Here is a 20,455-nt window from a genome sequence, read left to right as displayed (position 1 = left end):
ATATAGCATAAAAATGAGGATTGGGAACATATCGGCCGATTGATACACCTCAAAGATGGAAATATGGACCGATGTTTTCTCTTTGTATAAATTAAATGAATTGTTTATATATCAATGTTTTGTTACACCAATACACCAGTGGCTGCTTTTTAAAGTATTGTAAACTATGGGGTCAAAGGGCACGCTCTGCTGGACAAACTGTGTGATGAAGCCATTCTAAATCACCCAAAGCATTATTGTTGTAACAAACAGCTGTAACAAAAAGGTTGAAATATCGGCCCATACCACAAAACGAGCTGTGATATCGGCCTGCTGAGATATCAGTCGGGCTCTAATTTTTGTTTTCTTCATGTGTGTGATTCATGTTCCCAAATATGCCTTCCCATATACATTCCATTGTGCCCGAATGTTTTGTTCCTCTCTAGACTTTGTTGACCAGCTTTTAAAATACAAACTCATAAAAAAATCCTTCCATTTATCGATCATTAAATAATTTCATATAAAAGCAAACCTACCCATGACGGCCTTCCCTAACACTTAACTACATCACCATATAGTCATACATGATGCACACAATGCATGTATGTATATTCAGTCTTGGTGCCTCTCTCTCTCTCTCTCTTTCACTCATGCACACACACCAGAACAGCTTCATGTTTGCACAGCGTGTTCGTACATGAGCTCCATGCAGTACCGAAGCAGAAAGCTCCTCATGTCTGTTTTTTTTTAAGTTTCCAGTACGTGGCACAAACTTATGGCAGAGAAGCGGATACATGGTTCGGCTCAGACCTGGATCCGGTTATATTTGCACGATTCTTATTATTAGTGTTTGTCTGAATCTGCTTGTTGTACCGGATGGGCGGAGTTTACAATACTGGGCATCGAATGTCTCCCAGAGAGTTTGGACCGTAACGTCGATCTTACCCGCTGCAGTCTTAGATTTCCAGCTATTGTAAACCCCACTGATCCAGATGCCAAGCTTTTTCAAAATGCAATAATTAGCAAACACTAACTGATCATGGTCTGGTTTGGGTTTGAGTATATACACAGTCAACTTATGAATTTTAACTTCCATATATTCTTTCATTGTCTTTTCATCCGTCTTTATCGTGTCCTGATCGCCAAACTCAACACTCTCCAGTAAGTTTCGTGCCGTCCCCCCGTTTGGGCGGCGCAGGCGGTGGTCCTCGTCGTAGCGTTGCATAGCCTGAGATGTTTCCGGACATGTAGCCGCCGTTCCCTCCGTTGCTTTGCTTCCCTTGGTCGAGGAGCAGCTCGGGCGGAGGCGGAGGCAGCGCCATGTCGTCCATAGTTCCCGCAGGTTCCAACTTGCCCGAGAGGCCGGCGGAGTTCAGGGAACCTTGGCGACCCACTGATTTACGCTTCAGTGTCCGGTGGAGATCCTCCAGGAAATTTGGCTGGCCTGAGCCGCCCTTTGGGGAGGTGGGTGGAGGTGAAAGCGGAGGGGGCTCTGGCGTGGTGTTGCTACGCCGCACAAGCGTGGGTGGAGCAGTCTTTTTCAGGGAGCTCTTCCCCCATGTTGAGTTGCTGACAAGGGAGATGGGTGGAGGAGGAGGGGGAGCCTGGGGCTGGGGGTTGACCACGGCTACCTTAGGCGGTCCTCCGCCATGAGCGTCAGAACCGGGAGGTGGAGGAGGGGGGAAGAGATCAGAGGGTGGGGGAGGAGGTGGGAAGAAGGCGCACTCGGGAGGCGGAGAAGGGAAGTCGCCGCTTGATTGCTTCACCTGGCTGACTTTGGCCTGGAGTGCCGCAGGCAGGTTGGAAAGGTTAAGCTTGCCTGGTTTTGGGGGAGCAGGAGGTCCATTTGAGGGTTCCTTAGAAGGAGACCCTGTGGAGGAGGAGGTGGGGAATCGGGAGGAAGGAGGTGCGTTGCCCTGAGGGGCAAACTTGCTCAGTAAGTTCCTCCTGGATTCCTCGTAGGAAGCCGATGCATTGAACTTGGCGCTTGAGTTCCTCTGCGGTGCTGGAGGAGGCATCTTGCCTCCAAAGTGGGAGGAGGAGCCACAGGGCGACCTCCTCAAGGGGGAGCCGAGGTTACCAGGAGGGAGAGGAGGAGGTGGAGGCGTTGGTCCTGTGATTGGGGGAGGTGGCGGAGGAGTTGGGCCTGTGACTGGGGGAGGTGGCGGAGGAGGCGGGCCTGTGACTGGGGGAGGTGGTGGCGGAGGAGGCGGGCCTGTGACTAGGGGAGGTGGCGGCGGAGGAGGCGGGCCTGTGACTAGGGGAGGTGGCGGCGGAGGAGGAGGAGGAGGAGGGGGAGCAGCAGCAGGAGGAGGAGCAGCAGCAGGGAAGCCAGCATTGTTGTCTGGAGGAGGAGGAGGGAACTCGGGAGACTGTAGCTGCTGGCCTCCTCCTGGCTGCCATCTTGGTTTGGTCTTGACTGCAGGGGGGGAGAGGGGGGCTTTGGGGCTCTCCGTGTGATTGGCTGCTTGGGATGACGCTCCTGGAAACTGGGAGGCGAGTTGTTTCACTAAAGACATCGCAGGAGGGCCTCCCGTGGAAATGGATGATGGCTTCGACAGGCTGTGCTGCTTGGGGAGAGTTGGAGGCGGGTGGCTGGATGTGTGGCCTGCCTGGAGGCTGAACTGCTTTTTGAGAAGAGTAGGTGGAGGAGGGGGAGGAGGAGGTGGTGGGGTTGGCCCAGCCAGGGCAGCAGGAGGTGGAGCAGGAGGGAATGGGGAGACAGGTGAGACCGGTTTGAGGGCAGCATGAGGGACAAAGCCTGGGGTAAAGGTCTTCGGGGGCGCAGGAGGAGGTGGCGGGAACTGGGCTGGCACTGGGAACTGCTGGGGAGGAGGAGGAGGAGGTGGTGGAGGTGGAGGCGGGGGAGGTGGGGGTGGTGGAGCTGGGGCAGGAGGTGGGGATTCTTCAAGGCCTCCATTAGGGGAAAGGAGGTCCCGTGGCGGGCTGGGAAACCGCTCCTTCAGCACCTGCTTCAGCCCGTTGGGATAAACAGGGGCACTCATAGGAGCTAGTGCAGGAGGGGGTGAAGGAGGAGGAGGGGGAGGAAAAGCTAGTCCATTGGTCTGGGAAGCAGGTGGAGGAGCTGGGGGCGGAGGAATGAAGGAAGGTGGCGCAGCAGGGCTTGGAGGACCTAGCTTCAAGACAGCCATGGCCGACCCTGGAGTTGGCATAGACGGTGGAGGAGGAGGTGGAGGAGGAGGCGGGACATTAGTCCTTGCCGCAATATGATTGACATTCGGTTTGACAGTTGCATGTGCAGCGGGTGGAGTCGGAGATGGGGGTAGGACTTGCTGGCCTAAAGCATGGATGTGACTGGGCAGCTTGTGGTGGTTGGAGGCCTTCTGGTTCTGCAGCCGGGTGATGGTGCTGTACTTGTACATGGTTGGAGCCGGCGAGTGGTGCGACACCACTTGAACTGGGGGTGGGGGAGGAGGGGGAGGCGGCGGAGGAGGAGGAGGTGGGGGTGGAGGAGCCACTTGTTGCTGCTGCGGAGGAGGCGGGGGCATGTGGATGTAGCTGCTGATGGTTTGCGGCTGCTGTTGTGGGGATTGTGGTGTTTGCGGAGGCCGTTGAATCATCTGGGGTGGAGGCAGCTGGGGGGACTGTTGTGGAGACTGAGGCTGGGGAGGCAGGTATTGAGGCGGGGTCTGGGGGTGCATGGGCGGGTGCTGAGGCTGTGGCGGGTGTTGTTGATGGGGCTGAGGTGTAGGCTGAGTTTGGGGAGGGGGCGTCAGGGCGGGATGATCGACTGAATGCTGGCTGTGATGTCGGTGACCGTGGGAACCATGAGGCAGGGTGCCGCTTCTGGACGCCTCCATCCTCATGTGCTGAAAAGAGACGGTGTTAGCTCCTGAATTTAGAGACAAATTCTGCAACAAAGCCGTCCTGTGTTTGAAAGAAAGACATACCTTCGTGTTTTCCTCGATCTGGGTGCCTCTCTTCCAGGCTTCAGAGAAGATGGAGCTCACCACACTTTGGGAGCGACCATGGGAGGAGCCTGTGTCCACCCCGCTGTCTGAATGGCCCGAGTGGTTTGACTGGGACTCTGGAGGATGGCACACAAATGACGGTAAGATTCTCTGACAGACATTTCATACCGGGGTTGGTAAAGACCATCAAAACCGCTGATTTGAACTCACCAGGTATGCTGGCAGAGCTGGAGCCTGATCGGATGCTGGCGGTCGACAGAGAGGACCAATCGTAGGCCGCCTCTGTCCTCTTCATGGCCTCCTGGTAGTTCACGTACAGTTGCTTCCCGTACTAAACAGAAACACAAACATATAAGATTAATAAACATATTTAGGGCTTTTTTTCGACCAGAAACCAGAGCACAAAATCTGATTTGACTCACCTTGGCGATGCGAATTCCGTTCACCCATTGGTGCAGCGTCCTGACATCATCACAGCACAGGTACTTGATGTACTGAGACTTCTTCTGGATTTGTGGATGCTGCACAAAGACACAAATATATATTTAACCGTGCACAAATGCTACGGACGGCCGCTGAATTATAAAATGATTAGGTATGGTACATCGGGCTGCAAGTCCTCTACACAAACAATCGATACATAAAGCCATAAGCTCTGACAGCGTCCGTGTTAAGCTACATATCCACAAATATTCGCAGCCTTCTTCAGAGTTTAAGCCACAGAATACTAAATGTGTCACTCAGTGGGGAATGTAGAAATAGGGCTGTACCTTGAGGGCCAGGCAGTAGTCAGTCGGAGCCTTGTATTTGCTGCGGTAGTCCTGGCCGTAATACACGTTAACATGGTCCAACTGCAGGAAGCACACGAGATCCCTGGACGCCTGCGGAGAGCGAGACAAAGTTGGATGACATTTTTGTTGCGTTTTGGACTCACTAGATGTCGAGAAACTTGCAAGGCAGATTACAAATTAATGGTCTGAGTGTATTTTTGGAACACATGCTGTTTCAGTGCCTGAGTGATGTCGCTCTAAATGGTCTTAAAATAATTATGCTAAGAGGGTCTAACTGCCACTGTAGTGGATGTAGTGTGCATGTTTTCAAGGGTAATAACACAGATCGGAATTAAATGTACAATGCTTTATTCAATGCCTGAGCCTACACTATAATGTACTCAAGCAACTAACCTAGTTCTTATACAAGATTGCAGGATTTAAAGGGCAAGTGTGCTTTTTGTTTTGAAACTGTTTAGTAGATTGCTTCCACAGCTGAGAATAAAAGCTCAGAGTACGTACGTCCACCAAAAGTGTTCATATTTGCAAATGACAGCTACAGATTGTTTTTCTTAGTGTTTGAAAATATTATAAAAAAGATCCCTACAAAATATAGATCTTTTTGTTAAAGTAAGATGCCTTTTTCAACCAGAAACAGCAGAAAAATGACTCCCCTTCAAAGCCACCAAACTCCATTGACAAAAACAGTCATTTTATCCTGCAGAACACAGCAGTTGCTGGTCTACTGCTGCTTAATTGGTTAGTTTATTTGCATTGTTGTGTGACTTTCTGTGCTTAAAAGACTTAGCTTAACACAGTAATCTAAATAAATTAACCATTCAAGTCAGCGACAGAGGAGCAATTCCCTTGTTTCTCTGCAAGGTTAAATTGCTGTTTTTATCAATGGAGTCTGGTGGCTTTGAAGAAAGTGATGTTGACAGCTGTTTCTGGTTTAAAAAATGATCTTCCTCTTTAACAAAAAGGTCTATTTCTGCAGGGATCCTTTCTGTAATGTTGTCAGACACTTCTAGACGCACTTTTATGGGACTTGTGTTAATCTGGGGCATTTGTCCTGAGTGATTGTTTCACGCAGAAGAAAAATCTAAAGATGCAATTCCTAAACTCTGTTACCTATTAGTCATTTAGCTCCGAAAATATGTAAAAATAGGGCACATTTTTTTAAATAAAGGCAGCAAAACGATTAACATTGGTCTATATTGGTTTAAGTGTCTAGAACTGCATCTACTGAATGCTGGTGGGGAGTTTCTGCTGACTCTGGAAGACCGTACTAAAATTAGAGCACATGTGCACAACAAATCTCCCCTACTTAAAAAAACATTTGTTCAGTTTCTGTTGTGTTCAAAGTAATCAGGAACTAAACAGGAAATACCACAGTGCAGAATCTGTTTCTCATAACCCCGGACAACATCTCTGTTCTCCATCATTATTTCCTGAGTGGCTGTAATGACTGTGTGACATCTGATGTCTCACTGACCTTGGCTTTGCCTTTGGGGACGTAGTAGATCCCTGAGGCTCTGAGAAGGAAGTAACGCTTCTTCCACGACTTCTTGCCGTCCTCCTTCAGCCAGAGGATGCCCTCGATCTCGGGCACCGACACCGAGCCGCCGCAGAAACACTCCTGAAAGACAAAAGTTCATCTTGCGTTATCCGAAGGAATGTTGGGTAGGTCAAAAGTTCAAATTTGAGCATTTTCTCACCTCTAACAAGGCTTCTTTATTCCTGTCAGCCATTTCAGATGTTTCCTTCCGCCCCAACAAGTAGTTCTGGGGACGATTGAGAGGATTAGTGAAGTGAATGGAGGACAAGGAGGAGGAGGAAGGGGGAAGTCGTCGGCTCACCTCGTCTTATGTGAAATAAATTATTCACCTTTTACTCGCTTTAGAGCTTTGACCTACTTCCAACTCTCCTACACAAACACGCCGCCTTGTTCGCTCTCTGGGCTGTGCATGCATAAACAATGTGTTTGTGTGTATAGCATAAGCTTTAAGCTTTTACACACTTAATGCAGGGCGCCTATGTGAGAAGATGATCTGTCCTGGATCTCATGTGCATGTGCGTGTGAGAGGGGTAAAGGGCAGTCACCTGAGGGTTCTTGAAGAGAGCGTATTTCTCGATGCGTTCGATGAACATCAGCTTGTTGTGGCTGTCCCGCGTCCAGTTCAAGAGATTCTCCACCAAGTTCTCGTGATCCTCAAAGATACGCTCTGAGAGAAAGAGAGCGAGACGGAGAGAGGAGAGAAAACGGGGAGTAATGAAGATGAGATGCAAGATGTGCAGGTTTTTTGCTGACGTGCAAATGTGCACTTAATTCTCTCCCTCCAGGGGTTTGTGTTTGTTGGGTGGGGCAGAAGCTTTAACTGTAAGTCTGACAATTAGCCTGCAGTATCAAACAGTTACTATTCTTAGCTCACAGATAACATTGCCCCAACACAACAGCAAACGTAAACACAGTTTTATTTTGACTGAGGTTTGGTGGACGGTGTCTTCTTTCTACTTACCCATCTGCAGCTCGTTGATGGTTTCCACCAGAGACCAGTCAGGGCTGTATCCACAGTGGGACTTATCCAGCAGGCTGTCCAGCACCTGCCTGACTGTCTGCCGCTCGTCCACCATCATCGTCTTGGAGCTCTCGTCTGACATGTGGACCCTGATCACGAGCTGAGGGAGGAGGAGAAGGGAGTATGAATTGTGAAGATCGACTTGATGTAGGTTCTACTTCAGTGTTTCTACCATGTATTGATCCGCTTCAGAGTAATTGTTTATTCTATGTTTCTCCTACTTCCACATCAAATATTCTCATTTAGGTTTTTTATTTGCAGAAAATGACGACGATGTTTTTCAGAGCTTGATTAATGCAAAGAAAACAAGTTCATGTTCATGTTGAAACAACAGAATACTAATGTTTGAACTCAGGAAGAGTGCACAGATCAGCGTTTGGTGGAATAATCTGGTTTTTAATTACAGCTTTCATGCATCTCTGCATGCTCTCCACCAGTGATCTTGGAGCAGCTCGGCTTTGTGACCATCCGTCTTCCTCTTGATCACATTCAGGAGGTTCTGACCAGGACATGTAGAGAGAGATGCTGATTTAAGGAACATTTGGAGCGGTCTCTTAATTTCTTCCAGAGCTGTATTTCGGACGATAGAGTTTTGTGCTGGCCTTTACCAAAATTTGCACTTATATTTCTATGCAAAGGTACTCAAAAGACTGCAATAACAATGACAATTCTGGTGCGAACTGGCAGCTGTTATGCTCTACTACCGTTCTGAGACGTGCAAACTATGAACAACTGCATAAACTACGAGATAAACTCACTTTAGACCAATAAACTCCCGTGTTCTGTGAGGTAAAATTACTGTTTTTGTGAATGGAGTCTGGTGGCTTTGAGGAGAGCGACATAACAGTTGTTTCTGGATAAAAGCGCGGCTGTGCTTACCATTTCGGATTGGAGCAGGTAACAGTTTTTACTGTATAACCTTTCATATAATATAACTACCATACACTTATTTCACATTGAACTTGGATCTATGGAGACACATGGCCAATTATTGTCTCTTATCAGCCATCAGGAAGCTTGAACAAAGGCGTAATCACCATATCACCAATATTTTGGGGCTCAATGTTTCTGTAGTCTTGTTTTAAAGTCCCCCTCCAGTGAAAATCCAGTGTTTAACCTTGTAAACATCTCCATGTGGGACATCATCAGCAGTCATCTCCATGGCTGGGCCTGTCTGCTTTTAAACTGCAGTGCACCAAGGACAGGCTGAACAACACGTTTTCAGATCGGCAGGTTTGAGACGCCAAAAACCTAATGAGCCAATCCCGTTAATAGACGGGGTGACGCTACGCATATCATTATGTGTAACCTATGGCAACCCCTTCGGCGTTGCGCGAGCCAGCTGTAACCATCATCATTTCAAGCTAGCTAAGTTTCAACAAGTCGCCGCTAAACGTTGGCAGAGACGTGGAGGAGGAGATGGTTGGGGATCTGCAAAGTGGGCGGGGACTATGCAGATTCAGGATTTTTTTCTGAGGCAGAAGGAGGAGATGCCTTGGAGGATTTTTAGAAAAAAACAAATCAGACACAATTATTTCAAGCAGAGCATTTTATACGTCTTAAAACACGACTGGAGCTGCTCTTTAAATCAAGCCACACAATCTGTTCAGGGATGGACAGCTTAAAAACGTGCTTAAAAAGCTTCTTCCAAATACTTCAAACTAGTTTTGGGGTCACAACACTTACAACACTTAATTCCAATAATCTGGCCAAAGTTGTCTCCACAGGCAACACAAAGTCCTCCATAATAAGCCGGCTTAAAATAATCCGGAGACAAACACACACGTGCCAAATCTGGACTCCCACAATCCGGCCTCCAGAAATCTGGTCCTGGTGTGAAATCTAGTAAAGCCGTCAATTCCTTGACCTCCTGTTTGTCGCCCTCCCGACGTCCAATCAGAGTCGGGGTGCAGCTGATTGACGGGAGGCTTTGACCAATGAGAAAGCAGGGTGAGCTGGGAGGCTAAAAGATGTGGAGTCTGACCTAAATTTCTCACAGGATGGACCCCTAAAACCCCGGAGTGTGCCAGGAGACGACGAATAATCAAACCTAAATCTCAACTTTGTATCCAAATGCGACAAAACCGCTTCGCTGTGCAGTAAAATTTGCTGCCGAATTATTTAGCATTTTCCTGCACGAGCCGAGGTTCTCCTACGTGCCGGCTGTACCATCACTCTTTATCTTGTCGTATTGTGTTCACTTGTCAGCGTGAAGTCTAAACACACTACTTGGTTTCAACTATTCATCGCACATAAAGAGGGCTCCATTCTGCTCTCGTTCACAGAGAAGAGCTCATTCACTGGCTGCAAAAATGGCCTGCTTGTGGAGTCCCTCATCCTCTTCCCAATGGAGACGTGCACACGCTTTGAATGGAGCTAGTCGCCCCAGTTGTCACCGAACATCAGCGCCTGTTCGGGTTTTGTTTGGGTATATAACATGTTTAGTGTAGAACGTGTCTGCATTGTGTTGCAGCGTGAAGCCTCTTTCTGATTCCTTGCTCCCTCCCCGCACATAATCAAACACTGCAATGACCTATTTTCTCTGCGCTTCGCTGCCTCGCCGTGAATGAAGTTCACAAAGAAAACGCAGCGTTACGGAGAACATGACGAGACACTCGCTATTATAATAAGTCAGATGTGTCTTAAAGGAGGGAGTGAGTAGTGCGAGTGTGTGTCCTACCTTTTTGACCTGGGCCTCCTTGATTTTTTCCAAAGCGACTCGGATCTTCTCCGCCTTCAGTTTGGCAGCTTGCTCCTCCTGGATGGACACACAGGAGCGAGGTTAATACAGATATTATTCGCACACACACACACAACGAAAAACCCTGCTTGATTTCACAGCCTTGCCTCATCCTCTCCCCGCGTGTCTTTCATTACTCTCTGGCAGGAATAAGACATCATGCACACTCCACTTCATTAAATAGTAAGCAGCCTTCGAAACCATTTAAACCCACAAGCCTCGGGCGTGATGGCGCATGTTGTCAAGTGCAAATCCAATTTTTTTCCCAGACTATAGTGCTTGCTTACCTGCCCCCTCCAACAAGACGCCATCACCTCCATGCCGCAGGTTGTGAACGCTTCCAGGTGTGCAAGAAGGTGTGTTTTATAACCGCTTGTGTGCAGATATTTTCGCGCGAATGAGGCTAAAACCGCCGCGTTTGTTACATCAGTCCCTTAAATATGGCGTCTATGGCTCCATATTGGATTCATATAGAGCCGCAGCCTTTGATCTCGCTGTATAGCAGAAGGGGGAAACAATAGTAGGAGATCCCCCGAAGGGCGAGAGGCTGCGGATGAGCGAGAGATGCCCTACGCTCAAAGATCTCCAGCGAGGATCATCTCCAGATTTCAAGGGCAAAAATAGGAAAATATCCGGACTCGTCCATAGTTTCTGATTTTTAAGAGCACAAAATGATTTCTCTCTCTGTTGTCTTTCACAAAAATATATCTGTCCACTTGCCTCCGATCACAGGGAGCTAAAAAAGTTCGTCCAAAATGTGGTTGAAATTCAGCGGTGCATCCTCGTCTTCTGACATCAGAGCACTCTGAGTGACACGCACACATGTGCGCCTGAGATGAGCACAACTTCACTAAAACGCCAAGTGAGACAGTCGGGAGGACGATGCCCCTCCCCCCTTCTCCCATCTCTTCCTGCTTCCTCTCTCTCTCTCTCTCCTCCCTTATATATCAGATGCAGGGGTTTGGGAGCGTGCCCAATCGATGGAGCATAATCCCCACAAAAATTGTACTACCCCTACTGCAAGACCTCCGAGCCAATCAGGACGAGGACGGGAGGGGACCGTGACCGAGACCGGCCCCGCAGCTAAACTACACTGACAAGGACGCAGAGTGGAATTTGGGTGAATGAGGAGGTGCTGAATATTTGAAGTACACAGACGGGGTGAGGGGGTATTAAAACTGCTCCCCAAGCCTCCCCAAGCCTCTTATCTCAAGACTCACGAGCCCCCCCCTCCCTTTCCTTGACCCAGACTACCTCTTCCACATGACCGGTTCCAGGGCACATGCACATTAATGCGAACACTCTGTTTGGCCAACACATAGTGGCAGGCTTTTAGTCAGCCGAGGGTGAGCGTGTGAGTGAGGAGAGGGGAGGTCACGGGGGTTTGTGCAGATTAAAGTCCCCGAGTCAATCTGAGTCACGCTGCAGGTTTAGCCCCATAATTGTCAGCGTAACCCCCGTCCACGTCCTCCATTTCTTCCTCTCCACATGACACCTCCACCCTGCTTTTTATTACACATTAGTCTGATTCCTATTCCACAGGCGTCTTTCTCTCTCTCTCTGCCACACCACAGCACATTTTTTAAAAAAGCCTCTTCTTCTGCCGAGCTCGAGAGAAAAAATCTTGGCGCCCGCTCTCTTTGATGTCTCTCCACTCCGAGGCTCGTTCCCAAACATCGTGCGCTCATTCAGTATTCTGATTTTGCAGAGCGAGGCGAGAGAGGGAGAGGATCTCTGGTGAGGAGTGTAACACTGACACATAAACTCCCTCGCAGCCCGTACGCCACGGGCCATCCATCCTCTCCTGCTCTTTAAAAAGCATTCAGATGGTCTCTGCACACGAGGACAGACTGAGAGCTGATTTACAGACTGCATTAAGACATTAAACTTATTGCACTGTGTTGTAATACAAATACAAAAAAGTGCCACTCCAGGCCTTCTGATATTATTAAAACAATCGCTACAAAAATAGACCTTTTTGTTTAGGCGGAAGATGCTTCTTATTTTAAGCAGAAACTGACGTTAAACCGCTTTCATAGCCACCAGCCTACACTGACATATAATCCATTTTACCTTCTACAACATGGGAGCTGCTGGTCTTCTGCTGCCTTGACAGGTACGCAACGCAACACAATAACATTAACTAACTGACGGATTGAGGCAGCGGTAGACCGATAAACTCCCATGTTCCATGAGGTAAAATTACTGGTTTTGTCAATGGCGTCTGGTGGCTTTGAGGAGAGCAATGTAACAGCTGTTTCTGGATAAAATCTTATATTGTTGTCTTAGCAAACGGTTTATCTCTGTAGGGATCCTTCCTGTAATGCTGACACACACTTTAAGGAGCAGTTCTCCCCTGGTAAAAGCCGCTGTCAGTCAAAGCTGGTGTTCTCTGTAATCAATAGAAGCAATAATATTTGAAATTGGTGCCATAGCTGTGGAGAAAGTTGTACAAACAGCTCGTGGTTTCGCCCATTTTACATTCCTACAACACCCAGCATGCATTGGGTCCCTCCCTCTGAAAGGAACGGCCCAGCGAGAGACGCTAAAGTGATATACTACTGTTTCTCTGCAGGCAGTGGCTCAGAGCGGGACAGAATCTGAAACACGACGAGAATATACCGGTGGATCGTCTAAAAAATCTTCAGGTCTGCAGTCTACGTTTCAAACCTGACGATTGTAAACAAGACATGACACCAGAGGCGGGCGCCCTAGATTGAGGAAGTGTAGTTTAGCGAGCTCCCTGGCCTCCCCCAGATGACACATTTTGTGTCGTCTGGCAGACCAGGGAGAAATTGCATTTCTTCTACCATAATGGCATTAGCTCCCCATAATAGTATGATAGGACTGAGGTTGAAAATTGGCGAACTGGCCCTTTAAGCAACAATCTGAGGCTGAGTCCATGTTTAAAAAAATATGGAATCCCCCTTTAATGGCTTGAGTACAAGGATGTCTTTTGTCTTCAAGGAGACTTTTTGAGCCCCAAAATCGTTCTTTTTGATCAATAGAAGGACCCTCATCATGTCTCATACTTCTCTCATTTTTATGTTGTTAAAAAAAGGCAAACCTCAGCTCCCTCTCTTTGAATCCCCTCTTTGCACTCATAAAACACACCCTGTGTATTGAGTAGTGACAGCTGGATAAATCACAATCAACATTGGCCATAAAGTGCACACATCTGATCTGCATAAACTCTGCAGAGGCCCGAGAGCTGCAGCCAACAGTTTTACAGTTAAACTGAGTGCTGAGACAGTTTTTATACCGCCATGTGACAGATAAACAGATGTGGAAGAAACTGCACACTCTCTGTTTCATTGCAATGTGTTGTCATGAACATTGTGAAGTTTGTGCATATATATTTAATGCCTTAAAGGCTCTTCAACATTTACCTGCAGTAAGGATTTGATATTACCAGTTCAACACGAGTCTAAGCATGGCACAAACAAACTCTCAGATAACAAACAGGATGGTAACAAACAATCATTCAGTCCCTCCAGGATTTCGTGGCATTTCCTGTGATTGTTGCGGCCAAAAGCGCCTGATTTCAAGCTTTTTTAAAAAGTTGCACGGCAAGTTGCAACGTTTTTTCTGTGTGACTCATCGCACATCCTCTGTGAGCGACTGGGACAAACGCTCCGATAAAAATGGACTGCACTTATGTAGCGCTTTCTAGCCTTCAGACCATTAAAAGTGCTTTAATACAACATGTCACATTCACCTTTTCACACACTGATAACAAAGGCTACTATGCCGATCTCCAGTCAGGATCGATGCACATTCATAGCAGCAATTTGGGGTTCAGCGTCTTGCCCAAGGACATGTAGACTGTAGCAGTCAGGGATCGACCCACCAGCCATCCGACTGAGAGACAACCGACTCTACCACTGAGCCACAGCCGCCCCAAAGCAAACTACTTGCTTTGGGGCGGGCTGTTTGTCTTCTGACATCACTTCCTGTCCATTTCTGTGTCAAGATGCCAAATAAAATGTGTAAAAAGTGAGTGACACTAAAGTAAACGTGTGGAGAATCTACACATTATTACATTTACTCTGTTCTACTTCTGCTTCTGTGGCAGTATAAAACAATCAATAAGAGACGGGGGGAGTACTATCTCACTGTACAAGGACTATTTGAAATCAACCCCTGACACACACGTCAGTAACAGAGCCTCTGGTTGGTGGAAATTTAGGCACACAGCATCTGATTGGTCAATCGGCTCGACACAAGGCATCAGGAAGAGGCTAAGTGGACGTATGACAGTTTTCAGCATGGATACGTGTCACAAAAAGCTAGCACGGTTTAGGAGCTTGAAGGTTCTTGGTTCGAATCCCGGGTTCAGATGTAGTGGGCCTTTCTGTGTGGAGTCTGCATGTTCTCCCCGTGCATGCGTGGGTTCCCTCCAGGTACTCCGGCTTCCTCCCACAGTCCAAAGACATGCTCGTTAGCTTCATTGGTGACACTAAAATTGCCTGTTTTTTTCAACGGCTCCTTCAGATGCAGTCGACAAACGACTGATTGCAGCAGATTAATATTCTGTTTAATAAACCCCTCACAAAGTTTCCTTTCTAAGTGAAGATATCGTGCAAATCAAAGCCAGTTACATGGAGAAAATAAAGGAATGATAAAAAGAAAGAAAATAGACACATAAAGACAAAAGACCACCTGCCAGGGAAAGACGAGTGTGGAAGCAAAGAGCAAAAAAAAAGTGTATTGAATCGTAGGCATGGTTCAGTGTGCATGGTCGATGATGTCAGGGGAAAAATCTTATATATATCTTGATTTTGGTCAAGACATGCAAAGCAGCAGAGAGAAGCAGTGCACACACACACACACAGAGAGACACACACACACACACGAGAGAGAAAGCGTGTATGAGGAGGTCACCTTGGTCAGGAGGTGAGAAGGCTTTCCAGCTATGCTTTTCAGAATGAGCGAGGTTTCTCGGTCCAGATAGGAGTGCTTGGTTGGGTGAAGAGAAATAAGGAGAGCAGGAGAAGAGACAAAATAGAGAAAAAGTCAGTGCCAGATGATTTTCGGAGGCTTATTAATCGCAGGTGTTGTGATCTGTTTGTAAAAAGAAGCGTGGTAAGCGAGAGGAGGTTCCATGTATGAAGCAGGTGTCATTAGCTGCAGCTGTGGGTAAAGAAGCAATGATTGTTCAGAGGTACTGTAGAAATGTACAGTGAAAACATAATATACTGTTTGGCTACGTCCTAAATCTACTTTCCAAAACATACACACATCCCTCTTTCACACCATACACACGTTTATGCTTATGGTTACATGTGCATGCATTCTAACATAAACCAACGGTTGCACATTAGAGCTAAAATGTTCAATATTATATGCAAACCAATTAAAAACTAGTTATAAAAAGTATAAATTAGATGGAAGGCAAAGTTTTGCAAACTGTGATTACACTCTAAATGATTAAAGGGGAATTTATGTATTTCTAAACCTTTTATTTTACATACTTTGGGGTTTAAATGACTGACAGGTAAGTGTCTGACAACATTACAGTAACGATCCCTGCAGAGATAGACCCTTTTGTTCAGGTAAGATCCTTTTTGTTCAGCCAGAAACAACCATTACATCGACCTTTTCACGGCCACCAAACCCCATTCAAAAAAACAGCAATTTTACCTCTTCATACACAGGTGTTTCTGGCCTACTGCTGCCTTGTTTGGTTAGTGTATTTTTGTTATAGAGTGACTGTTAAAATGTTCGTTCATATCCAAGATAATATATAAAACAAAAAAACCTAACTAATCGAAGCAGCGTTTGACAATAAACTGCAGTGTTCTGCATGGTTAAATTGCCGGTTTCGTCTATGGAGTCTGGTGGTTTAAAGAAAGCTATGCAAGGGCTGATTCTGGATGCAAAAAAGCATCCTACCCTAATAAATAATGGTTAATCTCTGTAGGGATCCTTTCCATAATATTGTCAGACACGTTTCTGCCCGTTTTGAAGCTGCCAGTTTAAGTCATTTCTATTCATTTTGCACACATTACTGATTAGACCCCAAAATATACAAAAAAAAGGTGCCCAGGTTCAAAATACTGGAATTCTCCTTTAACCTGCAGCCTTACTTCACACAGGTAAACATCATAATGCATGCGTGCACACATGCAAGCTCACACACATGCACTTACAGTGGCCCGATCCACTTCACCCTCCCGTGAGGTGAAGTCAAGCTGCCGCCTGGCTGCCTTACCGTTGGCCCGTCGCATCGTGACATGCTGGGAAGGTGCAGACAAGGTGTGTGTGGACAGAGACCACAGATTATAGGAAAGGATGCAAACACAGATAACATGATGACATGCAGGGGGGGAGGGGCAGGGGACATGCAAGATAAACCTCTCTGACTATCCTCTAGCTTTGTCCCTTTCCTAAACATCCATGTATGTTTACTTTTACAGTTTTAAGCTTTAAGTGTCTGGCTTAGAAAAGAAATCTCAGAGGATATTTAGCTTTTGTTAGAGAGCCAACATGCTTGGTGAGTGAACAAAGGAACTCAGAAATGGTAGATGTTTACATTGTAATCCACATTTAGGAGCCTTACAGGAGATTACAATGTATTCATTAATGCGCAATCCAATGCACAACACACGGGCTGTATTGTGCATCGAGTGTGAACACGCTTCAGGCATGCAGTTTTTTTTGCTGTGTGGTTAAACATGCAGGATCAGGGCCGGATTGAGGTCAGTTCCGGGGGTTCAGTTGTGAGTTTCTTAGAAGTTGACCTCTTTTTAGACACAAACTGAATTGACCCCAAACCTGATTCACACACTTACCATATGTACACAACGTCTTTCAAACTCACACACACTCTGTCTACCTCCTGTGTTTGTGTTTCTTATCATGTCAGTCATACCTCGGTGCTGGTCTGGCTCTGCCCCTGCGAGCTCGGGCTGCTCTGCCCCTCCACCTCTCCGCCCGCCATCACTTTATCGATGTCCAGCGAGTCCATGCTGGACGCGGAGGCGCATGCCGAGTTCACACTGGACCGCTGGGATTGAGCTTCCTGCTCGCTGACGGCGCCCACCGAGCCGGTCCTCCTGTGCTGCCCGCCGCCGGACGACCCCGACGATGGCCGCCGCAGTGTGGTGGATGAGAAGGAAGAAGAAGAGGAGGAGGAAGAGGAGGAAGTCTGACGTGCTGCTTCGTCCATGCTGAGGGAGGCCTTCTCCAGCTGGGAGGTGATGTCGTCCAGGGAGATGTTGGAGGCTGCGGGGCGGGCGTTGACGCTGCCGCCTCGGACTGTGTTGGCCGGGGATGCCCTGGTGCTGCTACTGGCACTTCCTGTTGGGGGGTTCAAAGTTTAAACTGAGCACATGGAGGAGGAAATGATGGACTGCAATTTAAACGATATGTGATCCATAGATGATGCATTCGTTAAGAGCCATTTGAATATTGCTGCAGTGGACTTTATGGACCTTGTTGCTTGTTTCTCTCACTAGACCTGGCAACATTGATAACAAAGCCTTATTATTTTAACCATGTTTTTGAAGGGGTGGAGTTATCATTTTATTAGAGCATCATCATGAATGCACATTATTCAGCAGGGCTACCTCCGCTGCTTCCCCCTCCACTGGTGCCTGTGTGCTTGGTGCTGGCACTGCGCCCCCCGGGGCCCCGCTGCTGGCTTTTGCTCGGGCCGCGAGAGTTTGGTTTGGAGATGGTGCTGAGCTCCTGTTCGATGGAGCACAGGTCGGCCATGAGGGCGTCCAGGTCCACTGTGTCGCCCTGGTTCAACGCCTCTGCAGGAGGAGAGGATAAAGGATGGAGGAGGAGGGCAGAGAGAAGGGGGAGGGGTTTAATGATTTAATTTATCTGATATATTTGGGGATTTATAAGAGTGATGACTGAGGTCTCACCGTTTATGTTATACATGGAGAAGCGGTAGGAGAAGTTGGCCATGTTTGTCTCCTGCCTGAGAGGAGGCTTCTGCAGCGGTTTCTGCGGCCTGCCGTCATCCAGGCTCTGCAGAACACACACACACACACACACAAATGATGAGATGCACATATGCAAAACACACATTATGACAATACAGTCTAAAGCAAAGGATCTAAGCAACATGGAGTCCCTGCACACACACACACACACAAACCTGCACAAATACACAAAGTGATGGTGGGAGGGGAGTTGCTAGGATACAGTATAGGGAGACGGGATTAGCAGTGTAAAGGTTGCTATGGAGACAGCCCCTTCCTTTCAGTCTGCTTTTTCTACCTGTGTGAGTCTGTGTAACCATCCACACTCTCTTCATGTATGTGTGTGTGTGCGTGATTAACCTGTGTGAGTTTGTCCAGCTCGCCCAGCCACGCTCCAAACATCTTGTCCAGGTCCTGGTCCTCCTTATCGCTGTCCTCCTCGGCTCCATGGTCCAGCTCGTCGTCTGATACCTGCTCCATCTTTACACACACAAAGAAGACACAAGAGGAAGAAAATGTGAGATGATTCCACACGTGTACACAAATTCACACACACAAGATCACACCCACACAGCAGGGATGATCTAAACGAGAAAAAAAAAACCTTCAGCTCAGCTCATGCCAACCTCACTGCCTGTTACCATGACAACCACTCATGGACCCTGTAGTGTCTCGTGCGCTCTGAGCCCGCTGACACACCCAACACCTCTAGCATCAGAAAAAAGGGGACGCAGGACACTTACATTGACGTATTAAACACCTTTGGGGTCAATAAAGCTGCACTGAATCACTAAAACAGAAGATTAGATGTCAATCAAACCTCTCTGAACAACACTAGCATGTTCTGTTAATCGCTAAATGGGGCAGTGAAGGAAGGCAAAGCAAGCTGGTGTTATGATCCCAGCTGTGTTCTGTCAAAGGTGAGGACAGGGCTCCCTCTAGTGGAGGCAAAGGGGAGTGGTGGAACTGCAACATGCAGCTGTGTGGCTGCAACAGAGCCTCAGTCACAAAGTATAAAACATTCTGGAGGATCTTTAGTAAACACGTCGTATCTTTCTCGTCTGGCCTTCAAGTATTGAGTTAATATGGCTTGAACGTACGAGAAAACAGCAAACTATCTAATCCTTTTAGTGAATACAAGGACACAAGCACGAGTCAAAGCACAAAAACATCAAGGACACAGAGGTAGACAGATAAAAGTTGAAGAACAGAGCGGTCTAGTCTGAGGTGTGTAACAGCATAAAGCATCAATGTGCACCCTATATCTTCCCAATGATGCATCTTTTCAACAATAACCATTGAAAATGTGTCTAATGCTGCAAGTCCCATGAGTTTATTCTGAGCGTAGGACAAAAATGTGTATTTAATTAGAACACATGTGGATGTGTTCTTGTGGATAGTTCAAGACAATTATAACACCTCAATGTGCGACTGTTTCCACTTAGTGTTGTCCTTGTTAAATTGGTTTAAGTCCTGCATTTCTTTGTATGTCGGCAGCATTGTAAACAAGAAGCTCAATGATTTTCAAGACTTTAATATAAAACCTTTAATGCAGGAAACAATGCCTGGGGTGGTTTGGAAAATGTGTCGTGACATAGTTAGTCCAGCAGAGGGCGCTTTGACCCCATAGATTACAATCCTCACAGCACTGTCTGCAGCTCATGGAGCAGAGCATCACAGGTTTGCAGAGTCATATGGTGCAAAATCAACAAAGAAAAGGTCTGCTTTCCTTACGGCAAAAAAAGGATCTTTATCGGCAGACATATTGGTAATCTGGGAAATTTAAAACGGGTCTAAAAGATTCTATCGAGGTCTACCAAAGATATCTTGTCTCACACCTCAATTAAGCCTGTTTGGTTCAGTATAGACCGGAGTGGCACGACTGCAATTAATCAATTTATTAATGTCTATGATTGCAAGTGGCTGCACTCAGTTTGTCAATAAATGGGGAACATGAATGCACATATTTAGATAAAAACAATCTATAAACTTCACTTGTTTGTGGTCTTTATTATTTTCTGGAAGCATTTATCTGTCAAACATGAAACAACACAGATATTATAGGTTACTGTGGATAATAGGTCTGCGCAATTAGTCGCAATTTCATATTTTATTAGGTTATAATATGAGCATTCCCAATTAAAGTTATAATCTTGAAGATCTCAGTTTCGTTCTTTTTGGCGGCACCTATGGTGATAAGCGGTAATTGCGGGAGCACACTTCCCAGATATCCAAACAGTGCATGTGTGACGTCCACGGTTGGCTCCAGTTGTGTGACGGTCGCTTTCCTTTTCAGACTGTTTGCCTTCATCTGTGCGTTTGTTTCTTTTTCTTTGGATTTTCACTTCTTGTTGAAGTTGTATCTGTAGTCATCCATCTTTGTTTGTTCAGCCATAGTAGATTACTGTTTACTCGCAACACTTGCAGAGAGCGGAAAAGCAGCCGCTTAGCTCCGCCTACCCTCTCTGGCAGACCAACCACTGCTGGCTGATAGAAAAAGGGTCACAAACTGGGCACC

At 47.0% G+C, this 20,455-nt stretch overlaps 1 protein-coding gene across 1 annotated transcript in view; it reads right to left on the bottom strand.

Annotated features, from left to right (window-relative positions):
• Positions 1–221: 221 nt before the first annotated feature.
• Positions 222–20,455, bottom strand: part of raph1b (Ras association (RalGDS/AF-6) and pleckstrin homology domains 1b) — a 54,889-nt gene continuing 34,655 nt past the window's right edge. The window contains exons 3-17 of the mRNA XM_069675221.1: positions 18,298–18,417; positions 17,878–17,983; positions 17,572–17,760; positions 16,875–17,302; positions 14,885–14,959; positions 9,941–10,018; positions 7,201–7,360; positions 6,785–6,906; positions 6,400–6,465; positions 6,177–6,320; positions 4,682–4,792; positions 4,334–4,432; positions 4,122–4,242; positions 3,891–4,027; positions 222–3,809 (exon numbers count right to left, since the gene is read on the bottom strand). Of these exons, the coding sequence (XP_069531322.1) occupies positions 1,128–3,809; positions 3,891–4,027; positions 4,122–4,242; positions 4,334–4,432; positions 4,682–4,792; positions 6,177–6,320; positions 6,400–6,465; positions 6,785–6,906; positions 7,201–7,360; positions 9,941–10,018; positions 14,885–14,959; positions 16,875–17,302; positions 17,572–17,760; positions 17,878–17,983; positions 18,298–18,417 (4,638 nt within the window). The 3' untranslated portion in view covers positions 222–1,127. The remainder of the gene's footprint in view (positions 3,810–3,890; positions 4,028–4,121; positions 4,243–4,333; positions 4,433–4,681; positions 4,793–6,176; positions 6,321–6,399; positions 6,466–6,784; positions 6,907–7,200; positions 7,361–9,940; positions 10,019–14,884; positions 14,960–16,874; positions 17,303–17,571; positions 17,761–17,877; positions 17,984–18,297; positions 18,418–20,455) is intronic.

The sequence above is a fragment of the Semicossyphus pulcher genome, unplaced genomic scaffold (assembly GCF_022749685.1).
Source record: "Semicossyphus pulcher isolate SPU_LCO1_2020_fin unplaced genomic scaffold, fSemPul1.0.p SCAF_24, whole genome shotgun sequence".
Lineage (NCBI taxonomy): Eukaryota > Metazoa > Chordata > Actinopteri > Labriformes > Labridae > Semicossyphus > Semicossyphus pulcher.
This window is presented reverse-complemented; position numbering and strand designations above follow the sequence as displayed.